Here is an 18,519-nt window from a genome sequence, read left to right as displayed (position 1 = left end):
TTGATTCTTCATTTTTTAAATTTCTTCTTGACTTAATTCTTTGCTTAGGTTTTCTGTAGTTCCTGACTTGGTTCTTTTTGTGGTTTTGGGCCCATTTTCAGGCCCAATTCCTGGCTGAGTTCGGACTGATTTTGATGTGGTTCTTCGAATGATTCCAGTCGTACTTTTTGACTTGGCACTCAACTCGACTTGTTCAATTGGTATTTAATGTGGTTCTTTACTGATTCTTCATTTGTTTTTAGGCTTTGTTCTTAAACATGTTTGTTGATTGACTCCACGGTTGACTTGAATCTGCAGGTGTACCTAATGTAGTCTGTAAGGAGCGAGGATCATGAAGGGCAGAGGTTAATAATAATAATAATACTTATTATTATTATTATTATTATTAATATTATTATTAATAATGATGATATTAATATTATTATTAATAATAATGATGATGATGATGATGGTCAGCGTCTTTGTATTTATTGTTCCATGCTGTTTCCCACACGTTAGTTTCCAATTGGTCCTGTGCCATTTGCTGACTTGCAACCTTCTGTGTCACAATCCCTGTGTCGCGTTTCAAATGCATGTGTGTTAGCGTGCATGAGTAACTAGAGCCCCGTGGTGACTTGAGTGACTTCCGAGTTGAGGTCATCGTTGGCGCCGCCGCCTCGACAGCGAGAGTCAACTGACGACTCCTCCACGGCTAGTCATACCTGCCGAGAGACACGAAATGGTTTCAAGCGAATTAAAAGTAACGGCGCCTTTAAAAAAAAAAAAAAAAATGTGGCTATGTTAATGATGTGTCTTTCATAGTTTTGGCAACACTGCGTCCACAACTTTAGTGGTGTATCATAGTAGCGGAGCAGTGAGGACACCGGTCATGTTGTGCTAGCATTAGCATAAGAGCTAGGTGTGTGAAGGACTCGACTCCACATGAATGTAATTTAAGACTTTCTTAAATCTTAAGAAGTGAGACGAACGTGTGATTTTCACATTTGTGACTGACACCCTCCTTTGGCATTTAGCGTGTAAATTCATTAAATTAGCCTCTTTAGTTTCCAGCCTTGTCGTTTTCCGTTAGCATTGTTGTTAGCATGAAGGTCAATTAGGCTTCTTTAGAGTAGGGGGAGCGTTCCCATCTCCAGCATACCTGCTGATTGGATCTGTCTCCCGTCTGTGCGCTGTTGGGCTCGCGCTGTGGGGCCTTGCGTCCTACCGCGCCCACTCGAGTGGAGTTTTGCATCTCCAGTAGCGAGGTCCCTGATGAGCAGAACTCCCGGAAACAGCGCTTGAAGTTCTCGTCCAGGTAGCCGTAAAGCACCGGGTTCAGACTGCTGCAGGTGCGCAATATAAGCCCGTCAGTACGGAACAGCGAGTGGTTTATCATGAATAAATAAAGTGGAAAAATTCAAACCTTTGTAATCATGTGGAAAGCAGCATAGCATGCACTGTCTTGATTTAAAGAGTAAAAAAAAAAACTTTATAGAAAATCTATATTTTGTCGTCACTTTTAGCATTTCCAACTTTCATTCGATTTTCTTCGAAATAGCGGCGTGGCATTGGAATCGTTGGGTGTTTTTAGTGGCGAGCTCGCACCTGTTGGTGTAGCCCAAGGCGATGCAGAAGTGCCAAGTGACGGTCTGCAGTGTGGAGCTGGAGATGTTGATCAGGGCGATGATGATGACGAAGATGTGGATGGGCGTCCAGCACACGATGAAGACGGCCACCACCACCAGCACCATGCGCGTGATGCGACGCAGGTTTCGGTCCTTCTCCTGGCGCCAAACGACAGCAATTAGCTCACATTGATTTGCCATTTGCTTCCCAACGTAATTAACTGTCGTTAAACATTCCCGTCATATTTTTTTTTTATGTAATCAGTGCAAAAAGATTAGGTGATTTATTAATGAAGTCGGTCGTCTCCTCGAGCTGCAGTTAATTCTATTCAGCCTTTTTTCTCGAGGGCAATGGAGCACAGGACTTTTCAAGCTCCTTTAAATCAAGAGGTAAAAATCAATTAGAACTCCAGTTCATGATTTGCGTGTTAATTCCTCGCACGGTGGCCATTATTTGGCCATTGCATTGCCATTTGGTGTCCGTTCCACAGAATGGTGCAGAATATAATACAAGGCAACTTTATTTTGATCAAAAAACGAGCAGCCGGTTAACCTGTGAGCCCGACAGCATGCGCACACTTTTGAGGCGTAGGACCATCAGGCCGTAGCACACAGTGATGATGAGCACGGGCATGATGAAGGCGAAGATGAAGACGCAGATCTTCAGGAGGATGTCCCAGTACCATGACGGGTGCGGGAAGATCAGCTTGCAGTCCACGATGCCCGAGGCTGTGAGGGAATACGGGCCGAAGCGCTAGATCACATGATAATAGCTATTGTTCATAAATGAAAAGTCTTTTTTCTATTTCGGGTTAAAGTTGTAATTTTACAAGAATAAAATTGGAATTTTTTTCCTAGACAAAATGTCATACTTTCCAAGAGAAAAAAAAAAGTTTTGCGGTGAGAATAAAGTCTTATCATCGACAAATGTAAGAAAAAGTGAAATGTTTTTCTATAGTGTTGGAGTATTTATTTATATTTTTTTGATATAAAATTTATAAAAATATTTTCAGGAAAATTTATTATTACAAAGAAATCATAAACCGACGGGAATAACATCATGTTATCTCATGATAAAATGTTCTTTAATTTTATTGCCGTATAAATTTGTTTGAAAATAAACTTTAAAAACTTACTTTTTGAGAAAATAAAGTATTATAAGGAGAATAAAGTCTTACTTTTTCAAGAAAGAAAAGAAGAATAAGTCATATTTCAAGATAAAATCAAGACCATAAAAAAATTGGATTAAAAAAAGACTATAATCTCATTAATGCCAATTTTTTCTTATTCTACAGATTATTACAATTATTCAGAAAAAAAGACTATAATCAGACAAAAAAAAAAAAGTCTGCACGCGGGCACTTTGATATCAATTTCAGTCAACAGCAGGTGGCAGTACTGCACACACATAACATGCCAGCCTCCTCGGTTATATTCCTCCAAAGAACATTTTTTAGCATTTGAAAACAAAGTTACAAGTTGTCTAAGAAAAAAAAAAATCAACATATTGCCAATCTGAAAATCTGTTCAATAAACATTTACATGTGTTCTTCCCGTCAATCAAACGCGAATGCAGTCGTTTTGTCCGCACTGCGCCTCGTGTTTGGCGCCTTGTGTCCTTCTGTTGTTTTGCTGTTTCACGACTAATCCAAAAGGAGGCTGTGTATCATATAAACACAAATATGAAATGGATCGTGGGCCTGACTTCCCTCCACATCAACATAATTCAAGCAAATGAAAGTGTAACGAACACCCCAACAGGCTTGCTTGAGGTCTTTTGTAAGGAGCACTATTTACTACCTGTTCTCCAGCGAAAGGCTTCCCTGTGACTCATTTATATAAGTCGCTGGCATTGTCGGCTTAACTGCGGAGGTAATGGAGAGGGAACGGCCAATTACGCTAGCCAAGCGTTATTCGGCTGCAGCAGCTTTTCGGAGGTTTAAGCGCAAGGGAGTCAGTCGGCACGGAACGCTTCAAATGATGAACAGATGACACATTTAACCTGAATGTTTTGGATTTGTTCTCTACTCAGGACAGTAGTGTGAGGTGTGTCCGGTGTGTTGCTCTGTCTCAATGGGTGAAATGGTGCGTTTTAAATCACTTTGCTACAAACAGAAGATTTGAAATTCTGCATGGGAATCCGAGCATTCTATGAAGCACTTTGTTAGAGCTGCAGCTGTTGTGGAATGCGCTATGTAAAAAAAGTTGTATTGTAGTGTATTTTTTTTTTTTTAGTTCCATATGATATGAACAAATGATAAATTGCACACTTTGGATGAATGAATTTTGATTAAAAATCCGGGAAGACTATTTGAAGTTTGTTCATAAGACTGCTATAATCATGACATGACACCTGTCATGAACACGAATGAATCCTTATGACAGATATCATCAAGTGTCATTTTTGATGCAAAGTTGACTTTGATCAATGGATCAAAAATTTCATAATTGTAATAATTTTTACGAAGACCATGCACGATATGCTCTTTGCCGCCATGTCATGATAGCTATACTTTTGGAAATGATTTAGTCAAGACAGTGCATGATCTGCTGCTTGCTGCTTCATTGTGATAAACATTTTTGTGGAGTGATTTATAGTAAGATATCGTTAGATAGTTAAGACAGCATCTTGGCAGACTCACGAGCGACAACGGTGGAGGCCATGAACATGACGGGCAGGCCGATGGCGGACGACAGGATCCAGTTGCAGACGTTGACGATCTTAGCGTTGCGCGGCGTCCTGAAGTCCAGAGCCTTGACCGGGTGGCACACGGCCACGTAGCGGTCGATGCTCATGGTGGTGAGCGTGAAGATGGACGTGAACATGTTGTAATAGTCGATGGACATGACCATCTTGCACAGGATGTCGCCAAAGGGCCACGTGCCCATTAGGTAGTTGACGCTCTGGAAGGGCAGCGTGCTGGTGACCAGCGCGTCGGCCAGGGCAAGGTTGAAGATGTAAATGTTGGTGGCTGTCTTCATTTTGGTGTACCTGCCCGCAAACAAAATTGATGATTTACTCTCTCTCTGAGGTTTGATTCAGGCAATTCCGTTTATCATTATCACATATCAGCATTGAAATGAACGAACAATTGGGAAATTAAGGGGGAAAAGAAAATCAAGATAAAAATCTTAATTTACAAGAACAGAAAATAAAGAAAAACTAATAATAATAATAATAATACAAGAATTTTGGTTTAAAAAAAAAAGTCTGCATTGAGCCTGAATTTCCAGTTTCAGTGAACCAGCAAGGAAACAATTTCCCTCAACAACCGCTTTAAAGTGCACTCCAAATCTCTCTGCTGCAGCTCCAGTCTTTGATGGTGAGATCACAAATTCTGTGAGGTGAAAAACACTCAAGTTCCTCTTGCCATTCCGTGATGATTTCTGTGCAAAATTATGAAAAGTGCGAGACTTGGAGGAGGAGGAGGGCAAAATTCCCTAAAGTATCCATTCAGCTTCGGCGTGTGTTTGAGGGATGATGCAGTTTTCAATTTCTACACATCTCTGCTTTATAATATATTCTATGTGGCCACTCTCGTCTAAACATGACATTTTGATTGATATTGCCTTTGAGGGAAGTCAATTAGGCCAAAAAAATCCACCCGCTTTTAACCATCTCAGAGGCGGCCATTTTGTTGACCGAAAATGAAATCACTGTTGCTCGGGGCTCAGGTAAGGACCGATCACGGCTCAGCTGTTTTCTGAGGTAGGTCATGTGACATTCGCAAACTTAGCCTTCATTGGTCTTCAGCTGAGCCCCTGATCAGCTGTGATGTCATTTTCAGTCGACAGAAGTGGCAAAATGGCCGCCACTAAGATGGATAAAGCGAGGTGGATTTGACTTTTTAATTTACATTCGGCAAATTAAATATTAATCAGAATGTAGTGTTTAGACTAGTGGGGGTGCACAACATATTATAAAGAGAATATTGGGGGTTTGAAAAACTAATTTCATCTGACGCACTAGAGCATGCTCATCTCAAAAGGACGTCTCATTTGATGCACATTAGCGACAGCGCTATTTTGGACCTCAAAGGCACCAAATAAATAAACGGCTCAATGAAACCATTTGAGCATTTATTGGCTAAAATCCCAAAGCCTTCCTTTCACTTGATTTTCCCATCCCTTCATCCTTGGACACGTCCTCATGTTGATGAAAAGTGGCGCAAGCTAACAGAGACGCACGGCAGCAGCCCAATTTGGTTCCCTCACCGTCGGCTTCTTCTTTTTTTTTTTTTTTTTAATACCCTCAATAATCTCAAATCCTCTTAACAAGTGTCCATGATGACATGTTTGCTCATTAATTTCTAATTAACTCAAACACTTGACAGCTTGCCAGGCGTGTTATTTCCCAGCTTTATTGGTCTGGGGACGGTTAGCGGAGGCGATAGCGTGTCACGTGGTACGGAGCGGCAGAAGGGGCGTTTGTTTTACAATTTCCCCCCACTTGCTCAACAGGTTTTGTTTTGAACGCTGTTGATGCCGTTTTCAACCATTATCCAGCAAATACAGGTCTTCCAGTAAATTGCATATTGTATTGTGTATCATTTTCTTAAACAGAGTGAACAAGTGGCGTCTCTAGCAGCAGGTATTTGATTTGTTTTGGTGCTTCGAGCAGTTGTGCACATCTTGAGTGGCCAACGTGGCTCCAAAATGCTTATTTACTTCGGAAAGCTGGTACATTAATAATTCCTCATGCGTGACATTAATTCTTGAGCCGGGGGCAACAGTGAGCTACGCGTGTGTAGTTTAAGACAAACTAGCAAATAAGGAAATAATTTAAGCAAGACTGTCCAAATGCAAATAAAAGTCTATTAGAGTTTGTCTTGTTGCCATCTAGAGCAAACGATAAGATATTAATGCTCGGAGGTATTCGTTAATAAGGCAGACGAAAACCGCAATAACAAACATATCGTTAATACCTCGGAGTGAAGATGCTATGAAAAATTCACATCACGACTACCGTGCGGCAAATGATGACGTTACGAGCATTGCCACGATATTGCGAAAAGAAATATACATCCGGGATTTGCTAACGGGGCGGCACAAGTCAAAATATTAGGAACACTCGCACACTAATGAAAGCCAAGGCGCTAATAATGATCGTTACTGGAAGCCCGCAATTCGCTAAGGGGAGGGCCTATCAGCTGTTACACGTCAACTCCAATCGAGGGTGATTACATTTCCATGCTAGATGACTGAAAGATGAGCCTCATGCACTTTTGAGAAGGATACAGTTTTGCAGTGGAGCACCATGGTTGACTTTGAAACATGTTCCCATTGGAAAGAACGGTTTTGCATCTCTTTTGTTGCGACAAGCCTGTCACGATTCATCATCAGTCAAGGAAAACTAAAATAGTAAATCTTCTCATCCTTTGACAGGCACGTAAAAGCACAAAAAAAATCCATTTGTTGCCTCCATTAGGGTGATACCACATCATTAAAAAAATGAAGTGTTGAAGAAAAAGTATTCTCTTTCATCATTCGCTTCCATAACTGCTGCAGCACTTTTGAGGACCTAAAAAAAAAAAAAATCTCCCTTTGAAGCCTCCATGACCACAAGTGCTCAAAAAAAAAAGACTAAAAAAAAAAAACTAACACCGTAAACTAACTTACTCTTCCAAAGATAGGTGACAGCACATTTAACAGAGAACAAGAGGGGGAAAAAAACTCCCTTTGAAGCCTTCAGAACTGCAACAATCCTGCCATCATTCATTCTTCACACTTACAATCGTAGAAAAAAAAAGAACTGTAAGTCAAATGCGTGCAACAAATCAAAGAACATTTCATTAACCTCCTCAGCTTTTGCAGCAATTTGGGAACCTTAACAAAAAAAAAAACTCCCTTTGTAGCCTCCATGATGCTGATATTAGAAATATTCTGCCAAGCGCTTTGTTCGAGCTGCAGCTGTTGTGAAAGCGCTACATTAATAAAGATGTATTGTATAATTAAAACTGGTCGGGAGCTGTGGGTCGCGACCGAAATAATAAGATCCAAAATACAAGCGGACGAAATGAGTTTCCTCCGCAGGGTGTCGAAGCTTTCCCAAGAGATAAAGTGGGAAGCTCGGCCATCTGGGAGCAACTCCGAGTCGAGCCGCTGCTCCTCCGCATTGAGAGGAGCCAGATAAGGTGGCTCGGGCATCTTGTTAGGATGCCACCTGGACGTCTCCGTGGTGAGTGAGGTGTTCCGGGCATGTCCCACTGGGAGGAGGGTCCGAGGAGGACCCAGGACACGCTGGAGATAGAAAAGTCTGGGCTTGCCTGCTTCAGCAACCTCAAATAATCAGAAGGGAATGATTGAATGTATAATTGTTAAAAAAAAAAAAATGTAAAACATTTTTTTGCAGTAACCTCTTGAGCTTTTTGCAGCACTTTGAGGACCATAAAAAAAAAAACATAAAGCAAACTCCCTTTGAAGCCTCTAAAACCATGACAAGCCCGCTGGGATTCATTCAAACAAAAACCAAATAACTTTTAGCATCTCGTTGTCAAAAAAAAGAAAAAAAAGCTTGTAGTTAAACAAAAGTACAGTGCCACCACTCACCTTTTGACAAACATGATGGAGAGGGAAAGAACCTTCCGAAAAACTTCCTTTGTAGCCTTCATAATGATAGTACATAAAAAAAAAATTGCCGCAACACCTTGAGGAACAAAAAAGTCCCCTCAAAGCCTTCAAAACTTTGACACGCCTGCCACGATTCCGTAATTCCAACAAAGCCATCGTGCGCTTGAGCACAACATCTTGCAAGCGGCGCGCCATTAATCTACTGGACTACTGTTGTGCAGATCACTAAACATCATTTGTCATGAACGTGTGAAAGTGCTGCTGCTGTTTTGACATTTTCTCCCCGCCGGTAACACTTTCCATACACCCTGAGACGCTCCGACAGACTGTGGAGGTCTGCAAGCCGCGAGCCATCCCCGTAGCTTTCATTTTGTTCAATATTTAGAAGCATAACTTGAAGGAATGTGTGTTCAGTGCCAGTACTTTCTGCACAGGTCCGAGGAATCTAATCAAAGACTCAACAGACTCAAAAGTGTCCCACGCGCTGGAGCCTGAATGCATTGTGAAAAGCTATTTGTCGTCCCGTTAGCCCTAAGCTCGTGTCATTTATCATGTGATTGCAATCTGGTGGGGGGAAAAAAAGCACTCGAGCACCCACGCGCACGAAACCGGCTGGTCAGCCTCCATTTTGTTCAGGCTGTATTTCAAAATGTTCCCCAAAATGCGGCCAACATGTAAAGTTTGTTAATGTGGATATATACGAAATCTAGAATTTGTACAATTGCAAATAAACTACTGCTCACCTTACTGGGCTGACGCTGAGTCTGGCTTTAGTTAACATGACGATCAGAGGTGGAGCCTAAATGTTGCTCTTGACAAAATGTTGTTGAGGGAGTGGCCAGGGCGGGTTATGGCCACCCTTGTTCATTCCCAAATTTCTCTTCATTGCTTATTTGAACAAAAACATGCATTCATCTGTTTTTAAAGAAAAAATACTTTCACGCCATAGCAAACAACCAACATGGCCGAGAAGTCATTATCACACCATCCAAAATGGCGCCATCTTGTGGCATCTTGATGCCAAGCGACTGTATTGACTTGAGGGGAGGAGCTTGTTTCGCCTTGTCTAGTAGCAAAAAAGTGTTTTTCTACCAGCTCTAAATAATTAAACCGTTTTGGGGGGAGGGAGGTCCCTCAAAGACACATTTTTAGTAAAGGGCAAGTAAAAGATTGACGGTACTTGGTTGTTTAATTTCACACTTGATGTGCGCACAACTATTTGTACGCTAGTCATTAAAGTAACTTTTTCGTAATATGTCACCTTTAATACCCGCGCGACACCTTTGACGTTATTCCGCATCTAATCATCTGAATGTGCTAAGCCGCAGCGGCTCCATTTGCTTCTACTGGCGCTACCTTTACACGTCTGATGCATAACGCTGCCTTCAATGCCTCCATGTAGTTTACAAAGTTCCCCTTCTGGTTTTTTTTCTATGTCAACAATTCACCCAATTAAGAAAATTGACGATGCGGTTGACTTGTTTTTGTTGTGTCCTTTGTTTCCGACAAACACGTTTAGCGACAGCATCCATCAACAAGTAACACGTGATTATGCAACAAGCTCGATATGGGGTTATTAAATATTCCCCCCGCAGTGGCTCAAGGTGAAACGCCACAATGCCTTTCAAAATGAAGAGCCGCCAGATAATAGTTCAAAGAACCGCATTTAATGCCTCCATCTGAACAAATCCACAATTGAAACGTTTGAATTAAATTAGCAATGTGAGGTTGATACATTACTGATCCGGGAGGAAATTTCTCTATTCACTGGCAGCATCAATCTCAATTACCGCAGCCCTAAAACCCAACACTCAATCATCAATTATGAAAAAATAAATAAATTTAAAAAAAAAAGGAGAGGCATAAACAAATTCTGAAATAAATACGATCACTCGTAAACTGGTTCGTTTATGAGTATATTTGTTTTGTATTTCATTTGTCCTTGTGTTTTATAATGCTCAGCTGTTTTCAAGTCCTCTTTTGGCAATTTTTAAATTGTAGTTCGTTTAGTCGTGTCAGGTGACCTTGTGACTCAACTCAACTATATTTATAGAGCACTTTTGAAAATAAGCTCATCAGCATACAAAGTGCTTGACATAAAGTAAAAATCAGACATAAAAACACAACAATAAATGAGATTTATATAAACACAATAAAAGACAAAAAAATGCTCATTCTGAGTCAAAAGCCAAAGAGAAACGGAAAAAAAAATGATCCTGTTTATTGAATTAAAAAAATCTATAAATCTTTTTAAGGGTTGTATAAAAACAACTTAGATCATGTGTTTGCGTAATTGCGCACACCCTCATGACTGAGGATTTGGCTAGTGTTCAGACGTACCCAATCACATTCAAAATTCAAACTCGTCTAAAACGCCAGTAAGCATCAGTCGTCACTTAAAGTCCCTGAATGTATTTCGGAAGTTCGAGTAGGCTTTTCCTGCCATTTATTTGCGTTGTGCTAACAATGACAGCTTTTTCAAACTATTCCAAATGTAATCTTGCTCTCATAACAAAATCTCCCTTGAACTATTCTCCCGATTACCTCCGTCATTTTCCTGCATGCTCGTTTTCTGATCAATTGAAGCAAAGATATTTTTGTCACGTTATGGGACAAATATGGATTCAGAACTGCTCCAGGTGACGTACGTGGCACGCTTGCCTGCTCTTGTATTCCATTTATTTATTTATTTATTTATTTTTTACATTATTGATGGTTCGTTTATAGAGTCCTAATAGTGAGAAAATTAAGAGGTGGTTTGAGTCAAGTAAATCCCTCGCTGAAGTTGGAATAAATGCAAAGCCCGCCACTGTGATAACCTTCCATCCATCAAAACATCACCTGAACTGCTTGTACTTAAAACACTTTATGCTGATTTTTTTTAAAAAAAGCTCATATTTGGCAGATTTAAATTGTCTGGCAGATTAATCGGTCTGGCCCTAATGATATGCATTATTAAAATAATTGATTGGATTTTTTGTCACTCCAATAGTTATTCATTTTATATTAATTTGTTTTAAATCATTGCATTAATTTTTATTATAAATTGCTCCAAGCATCACATATTGGATTATGCTTGATTCAGAAACCTGCAAAATATTTTTTTGTATGTGTTACATTTTGTATATATTTTTAACTACAAATATATTTAGCATCACTGAATGAATTTTGTTAGATTTACTTTTAGAAATGTCATTTTCTAAGTTGTATTTTATTTTTTCTATGATTTTTTTTATTTTTTAAATGTCAACAAGCATCACAGAATAAATTTTATGTGAGGAACCTTGACATTTGTTTTAAATTAAAATTGCTTGCTTTTTAAAAAAAATTGATTGTATATTTAAAAAAATCATCACAGAATGGATTGTTCATTTCTTTTTTTTTTTTTATTAATTTAGACAATTGCTTATATGAACATTTAAAATATTCGACATCCATATCTCCTTTGCCCAACCGAATTCCTTTCTCCTGCCTGTGTCACTTGTTGCTAGGCAGGATTGATAGGGCACAATTATAACAGCCACATAACACCCCCATAAATAAGTGACACCTAAAACAAGCAAAAATGTCATTTCACATTTGAAATACTGTTCTGAATTACATATTCATAAAGAGGAAAGATCAATTTGAATGCCTGTAGGTACCTCCAATGATTGATGACACCCAAGGAAAAAAAAAAAACATATCTGCATAGCACCGGAGGATCACTTTGCATATCTACATCACTGACTACGTTATGTGTTGACACGTTCACGAGTCTGTGACACCAAAGCGGGGATGAAGGCTAGAATTTGTGGAATCACATCACACGCACTCACGGAGCACTTCAATTTCCATCTTTCACGCGTCTCACATTTCATCCACGCGATGAAGATATTTGATATTCAGTCACCGGCAAGCTTCCGATATTGTTTTGACAGCGTGCCGGCTCCACAACGTGTGGGGGTGTGTCTGTGTGTGTGTGTGTGTGTGTGTGTGTCAATGTTTGGGTTCTGTCAACTAGAGTTTGACGCTGATTTGTGATTGCGTCACGTTGATGTTGGTGACCATGTGTATTTTTTAGACTCTGATATGTGACTGCATCACAATGTTGTATGTTCATGTGTTCATGTTGTGATCGCACCACAATATTGAGTGCAGTCATATTTATTCGATCTAAATATGTTGCGTGTCCTTGTTTAGGTTTGTTATCGCGTCACATCGTTGTGTGCGTCCATGCTTTGGCCCAAGTGTCTGACATGTGATCACTCCACAATGTTGTGTACGCCCATGTTTTACACTTGGACTATGTTGTGATCGCTCCACAAGATTGCGTGCTTTCATATTTATTCTGAGTAGACTTTGAGTGAGACAGCGAATTGCTCCACAGCGTTGAGTGTCAATGTTTGTGTTTTGTAGTCTGAGACCTGTTAATTCCACAATGTTGTGTGCATCTGTGCTTTGGCCCTAGTCTTAGTGCGATTCCATGGTTTAGATTTCGAATATGATGTGATTGCTCCACAATGTTGTGTGTGTGTGTGTGTGTCCGTGAATATAATTGGACTATAATGTGTTGTTTTCTCCACAGTGTTGTGTCTTTATGTTCTGTAGACTTGGAGTATGAACTTTGATCGCTCCACGGTGATGTGGGTGTGTGGGTGATTTAAACCGAGGCTCAGACATTTGATCGCTCCACAATGTTGCGCATCTATATTTCAGACCCTGACCTGGACTGGTTCTACTCAATTGTTTTAGATCCTGCTCACGGTAGACATATAAACAAGTTAATAGCACTTCCATTAGAGCTTTGGCAACAACGTAGCACACTAGATCAGTTTGGATGTCTTCCCAACATCTGCGCTTTTGTTTATTGGGCGGCTCTCCAAAGAACGAAGACCAGTGACAGTGACTTTGTCTTACTCCCTGCGTGTATTTGGAACTTTCAAATGAGATTATGAATGGAATAGTCATCATGGAAATGTGATCTTCTTTCCAAGAAGTTACGGTAGCCCCCCTGGAAGCCCCCACCCCTCCAAAGAGGGAAACATTTGTCTTGCCAGCCTTACACTGACTTACATTTGCACTCCAACACGTGACTCCACCACAATGTTTGTGCATCCAGGTTATAATTGTCGGCACATGTGATCGCTCCACAACGTTGTGCGCATTGTTTTTTTTTTCAGTCATGTTGTGTGCAGTATTTTATTTTTTCCGAGTTTGACGTGAATGCTCCACAATGTTGTGCCCATGTTTCCATTTTGAAGCTTTGTCTCACATGATCGCTCCACAATGTTGTGACCCAAACTTGATATTGCTCTGTCCATTTTTTTTTTTTTTTGCGCTGTTGACTTAGATTCTGGCACGTGATCGCATCACAATGATTTTTTTCACTTTTAAATTTAGATGTGATCACTCCACAATGTTGTGCGCGTCCATATTTTGGACACTGACGTGATCACTCCGCATTCTGTTGACCTCATTTCTAAAATGTGATCACTCCACACTGTTGTCTATGATTCTGTTTTGATGACTTAAGCTCACATGTGACTGTTCCTCAATGTTGTGTGTTTATATTCTACTATAAACTCAGACTTTGAATTGTGATTGATCCACAGTACTGTAATGCATGCTCAATTTGATGTTCTGTTTATGTTGCCACATGTGATCGCTCCACAGTATTGTGCGTCTATGTTCATGTTCTTTCAACTCTAGAGTCTAGCTATGTTGTGTATCTATCTTCACGTTATGAAGCCTTCGTCTCACATGTGCTTCTTCCACAATGTTGTTTGCATTGTATTTTAACTAGATGGAGACTCGCGTGTGTAACTCGCTGGACCATTTTCAAGAACTACTAGAAAGCTCTACCGGGGCTGTTGGGACAGAAAAGATGACGTTGCATCTATTTGCACGCTTTTAAAACACTTTCCACTGTTTCCATGGCAACAAAAAGCCCCACTCCAAGCCAGCGCTTCCTGTCCATCTAAATCTGATGGATTTTTTATGGTTTTTTTTTTACTCACTCGATGATCGCTAACGAGAAGGTTTGCGGACGAGGAGATGAAGAGCAAGAGGGCAGTCGTTACTCTTTATGACCTGAAGCGTTGCCAAGGGAACGCCTTACTCACTCGCCTCTGTCTCTATTTAATCTGGCAAAATTGCATCCGAAACTGCCAAGGTAAAAGTGAGGATGAAGAGCACATTTTTTTTTATTTTTATTCCCAGGACATGTTGTAAATGCACCGTCAGCTAAATGGCTGTTAACATTGATTGTGGAAGAGAGTGAGTGAGAAAGACGGAAAGGAAGTTGTGTCTCACAGTGCACAGGCTTTAATTATCGAGTACTCTAGCGGATCGGGAACCTGTTTTGATGACTAAACCGGTTTATGCATTCATATTTAGGTTCTGTGCACTTACAACTTGACGTGTGTGCCCAACTTTTTGGACTGTGAGCTCTATTTTCCAGCTGGTGCAAATCTGGCAGGGTACGTGGCGTAAATCTGCCTAAAAGCAGATTACACTGAGTGTTGATAATTTCACAGACGCACGATCAGTGTGTGACTGGAGCATTGTCATTGCATTTTGTCGCCGTGGCAACAGACACTGTAATCGAGTCCACTTAACCTCTTGAAAAGAGTTGTGTTGGACAGGTAATAGATTAATGGTGTAGTGATTAAATGATCGATCTTGTCTATTTATCGCAAAAAATTGCCTTGTCAGGGGTGTGTAGACTTTATATGTTCTGTAGACTGCCGTGATTGCTCCACAGTGTTGTGTGTGTCATCTCAGTATACTGAACTCATGCAACGACTTATACGTGTGATTTCTCCACGGTGTTTTGTAACTAAAAGGAAAAATTACAATAACGTGGTCATCGATACATAAAGATCTCTATCAAGTTTGTTATTGTTGCTAAGCGACACAGAGAATAATTTCTCGATTATACATGTGGTTATGCCTTGGTGGAGGTCCTCTCTCTCTCGCTCTCTCACGCTCTCTCTCTCTCTCTCTCGCGCTCTCTCTCATTTCTGATCCTTTATTCATACTTTTTAGCCGCGCAAGTGAGGCGTCATGATACAGAGCAAGCAAAGTGACAAGCCGTTTTGAGATAAAGAGAGCATACGGTACATTCGCTGTATGTTCGCCCCCCGCTGCATAGCAACACATGAGGTGGAGAAGCTTGTTAAGTCTCCTTCTTGATGCGAAGCTCAGCAAAACAGCTGATGGATGAGGAAGGAGGACTTTTAGGAGGCCATCACTCAAGTGTGTTGTGGCAACTCACTCGAGATTGCCCACCTGTGACTTGACGTCCCCACCGCAGTAATGAAATAAGCATTGACGACGATTCCAATAGACAACCGTATGTAGGGGTGTGTGTGTGTGTGTGTGTGTGCAGATGCATGCTGAAGAGTTTTTATGACAGCGTAAAAACTGTCTGCTAACTTAATAACCTAGCGAATGAAGCTATAAACATTCAAATGGCATCCAAGTGGAATAAAACAATGGAACACCCACATGCAAACTGTATTGACATTGAAAAAAAATCTTCCACATTTTGACTTTAACTGCAGAGGCAGGGTTTTAAGGAACATTTGAATTGTCGTAATTATCATATGGGTGTGAAAAGCTTTAATCATTGCTTAAGAGGGAGTTTGCTATGGAAGTGTATTACTGTTACACAGAAGGAAAAAAAAAGTTTAATATCATGTCATAATGCGATAATTACACAGTCTAGTGACGTATGCTGTGGTCTTGAGTGACATCACACACAATAGAGGTCCTTTATGATAGTTGAAAAAAGCCAAAGAAAAGCAATAATAGGAAATAATATGCTTGTGGAAGGGACGTCATCTTTGATCGGAATGTGTCGCCAAAAAAGCCAAAGAAAAAGCCAAACAACTTGATTCTCATTGGGATGAGGTTGTGTGAAATACAAGCAATATCTTGGTTTCTAGTTTACCAAAAAAAAAAACATTAAGAAAAAAAACCAAAACAGGTTGATGCTCGCTGAACTGAGGTCTTGTGCGATACGCTGAGGTCTCATGTGACACCATGAAAGAATAAGAGTTGTAAAAATAAGTTTAAAAAAAGCCAAATCTTGGAAGTTTTGTGAAGTCTTATATAAATTATGCACAATATTAGTTTTGCAAATAAAAGGTCAAAGAAAAAGACCAACCGATAATGCTCCCTGAACAGAGGTCAAGCGAGGAACGATGGGTTCTTGACATGACGTCAACCATGAATAAGTGTCCCCACAACGGAAAAAGTCCAAAATGTTTATGCTTGTTATCTGTTATTGGAGTAATTGTCGTAAAAACGGGGGGGAAAAGCTGAACTTCACCCCGTGACGACACTCGCTAGTTTTTAACCTCACACATTTGGACTTTGAAGGTTCCACCGTAGTCAGTTACGCCTTGGCGGAGGTCGGCCTGTTCGCACTGCTTTAAAACGTCCAATTTAAACGCGTTTGCAGGACGCCCCGCGAGTCCAATAACCAGTCGAAAAGACGTTCACATCCTCCTCGTGGGCGCGCAACTCCCGGCGAGTTTTTACGCACTAGCGTCTGCTGACACCGCAGCAAACAAACAAAAAACGCACATGTTTGTGTAGTAAACGGCGCGCGTGCGTGCGTGCGTGCGCGTACCTGACTATGATGTACATGACGAGCACGTTGCCCACCAGTCCCACCACGCTCACGATGGAGTAAACCGCCGTGATGACGATGGCGATGATGACCGGGTTCGCGTCCCCGTAGTCGGCTTCGTCGCCCCGGGCGCGCTCCCCGTCGCACCCGCTGCCGTTGGAGCACCAGCCGCTGCTGCTGTTGTAAAAAGCGGCCATTTGGCTCCGGTAATCCGCGTCCGAGAGGTTGCCTTCTGTTTTCTTAAAAAAGAGAGAGGGGGAAAAAAAGAAGAAGCAGAGGAAGGGGAAAGTGCTTGCGGTCCGAAGTGGAAGCTGCGAGGCACTAAAGCGAGTTGGAGTGAGGCGGGTACGGGACAAGGGGGAAAAACGAAAGAAAGGGAAAAAAAAAAGAGAGAGAGAGAGAGAGAGAGAGACACTCCTTTTGCTTCCTCCCTCCCTTTTCTTTACACCGCGTCCTCCAGCTCCCATCCTCGCTTTCATGCTCACCTTATTCTTCACAATTCCGATACATCACCAGCCTTAATTCTTTTGTGCGATTTTTTTTTTTTACCGTTTTTTGTTACCTCGACCAACGAGCAGTAACCAGGTGTGATGTTATTTGGGCCTCCCAAAAAGAAAAAAGAAAAAAATCAATGTGACGAACACTTGAATAAAAGGTGTTGTAGAGAAGAATAAGTGGCACAAGAAAGCCAAAGAAAATGAAGCAGAAGCAGGTTGGTGCTCACTGAACTGAGGTCCTGTTCTGACAAACAAGCATTGCCAAAAATAAATAAGTAAACAGTTTTACTAAAATCAATCCAGATTGGGTCCACATTAAATTTTGCTGCAATTTGAATTCTGAAGAGGTTCTTTTTTATTAACACATCATCATCATTATCATGATGTCAAGATATTGTTTATACTGAGCAAACTATGGTCAAACCAAAATTACTTGAAGTGTCTTTAAATTTAGAAACAGTCTCAAATGCCTCAAATCTAGATTGTATTTGGCTGCAATTACACCCCCCCATTCAAAAGATGTATTTATCCACACATTGATGAGCAATACAAATCAAACTGGCAGTATGGTTAGAATCAGAATCTGTCAAACCAAATTCAATCCATATCAGATCCAGATTGTATTTGGCTGCACTTAACCTCTCAGACGGCGAGAATGTTGGCTTTATTCACCCAGATATTGTTTACAATGAGAAAAATGTGTCAAACCAAATTTGCTGTAAATCTATTTAAGATCGAAACTGTTAAACTAAATTTAATCTAGATCAGACCCAGATTGCATTTCACTACCATTTGCATTTCTCTTTCAAAGAGTGTTTGTCCTTATCCTGACATTAGTGAGCCAAATGAACCAATTTGGCTACTTGTGTGTTTGCAGTCAGAAGCTGTCAAACCCAATTCAATCTGGATCAGGTCCAGATTAAATTTGGCTTTAATGTGAATTTCCACTTCCAAAGAGATTTTCTTTCTTTACAAATCTTCATATAGGTTTCAAGATATTATTTACGATGGGCAAAATATTTGTGTCAAACCAAATTTACTTGAAGTAAATTTAGATAGAAAATTGTAAAACAAACATGAATCCCGATTCGATCCAGATTTCATTTGGCTGCAATTGCAATACCCATTTGAAGGATGTAGACATTCATCCACACTTTGATGAACAAAACAAACTAAATTGGCTTTGCGTATTTAGGATCAAAGTTTAATCTGGATCTGATCAATATTT

The 18,519-nt window shown here is 40.5% G+C and overlaps 1 protein-coding gene across 3 annotated transcripts; it reads right to left on the bottom strand.

Annotated features, from left to right (window-relative positions):
• Window positions 1–399: 399 nt before the first annotated feature.
• On the bottom strand, window positions 400–17,131 carry oprm1 (opioid receptor, mu 1). Of its 3 annotated transcripts, none has more exons than XM_088305067.1 (6): window positions 16,795–17,131; window positions 4,247–4,596; window positions 2,158–2,333; window positions 1,585–1,763; window positions 1,139–1,322; window positions 400–701 (listed from the first exon to the last, which is right to left on the bottom strand). In XM_088305067.1, the coding sequence occupies exons 1-6, from the start codon at window positions 16,989–16,991 to the stop codon at window positions 696–698; spliced, it is 1,092 nt and encodes a 363-aa protein (XP_088161193.1). In that variant the 5' UTR covers window positions 16,992–17,131; the 3' UTR covers window positions 400–695. The 3 variants fall into 3 exon arrangements, with proteins under 3 accessions (XP_088161193.1, XP_088161196.1, XP_088161195.1); XM_088305070.1 differs by lacking the exon at window positions 16,795–17,131 and adding an exon at window positions 8,918–9,115; XM_088305069.1 differs by lacking the exon at window positions 16,795–17,131 and adding an exon at window positions 8,154–8,232.
• Window positions 17,132–18,519: the final 1,388 nt, after the last annotated feature.

Source organism: Idiotropiscis lumnitzeri, chromosome 9 (genome assembly GCF_059441095.1).
Source record: "Idiotropiscis lumnitzeri isolate Australia: NSW breed Sydney's pygmy pipehorse chromosome 9, RoL_Ilum_1.0, whole genome shotgun sequence".
Classification (NCBI taxonomy): Eukaryota; Metazoa; Chordata; class Actinopteri; order Syngnathiformes; family Syngnathidae; genus Idiotropiscis; species Idiotropiscis lumnitzeri.
This window is presented reverse-complemented; position numbering and strand designations above follow the sequence as displayed.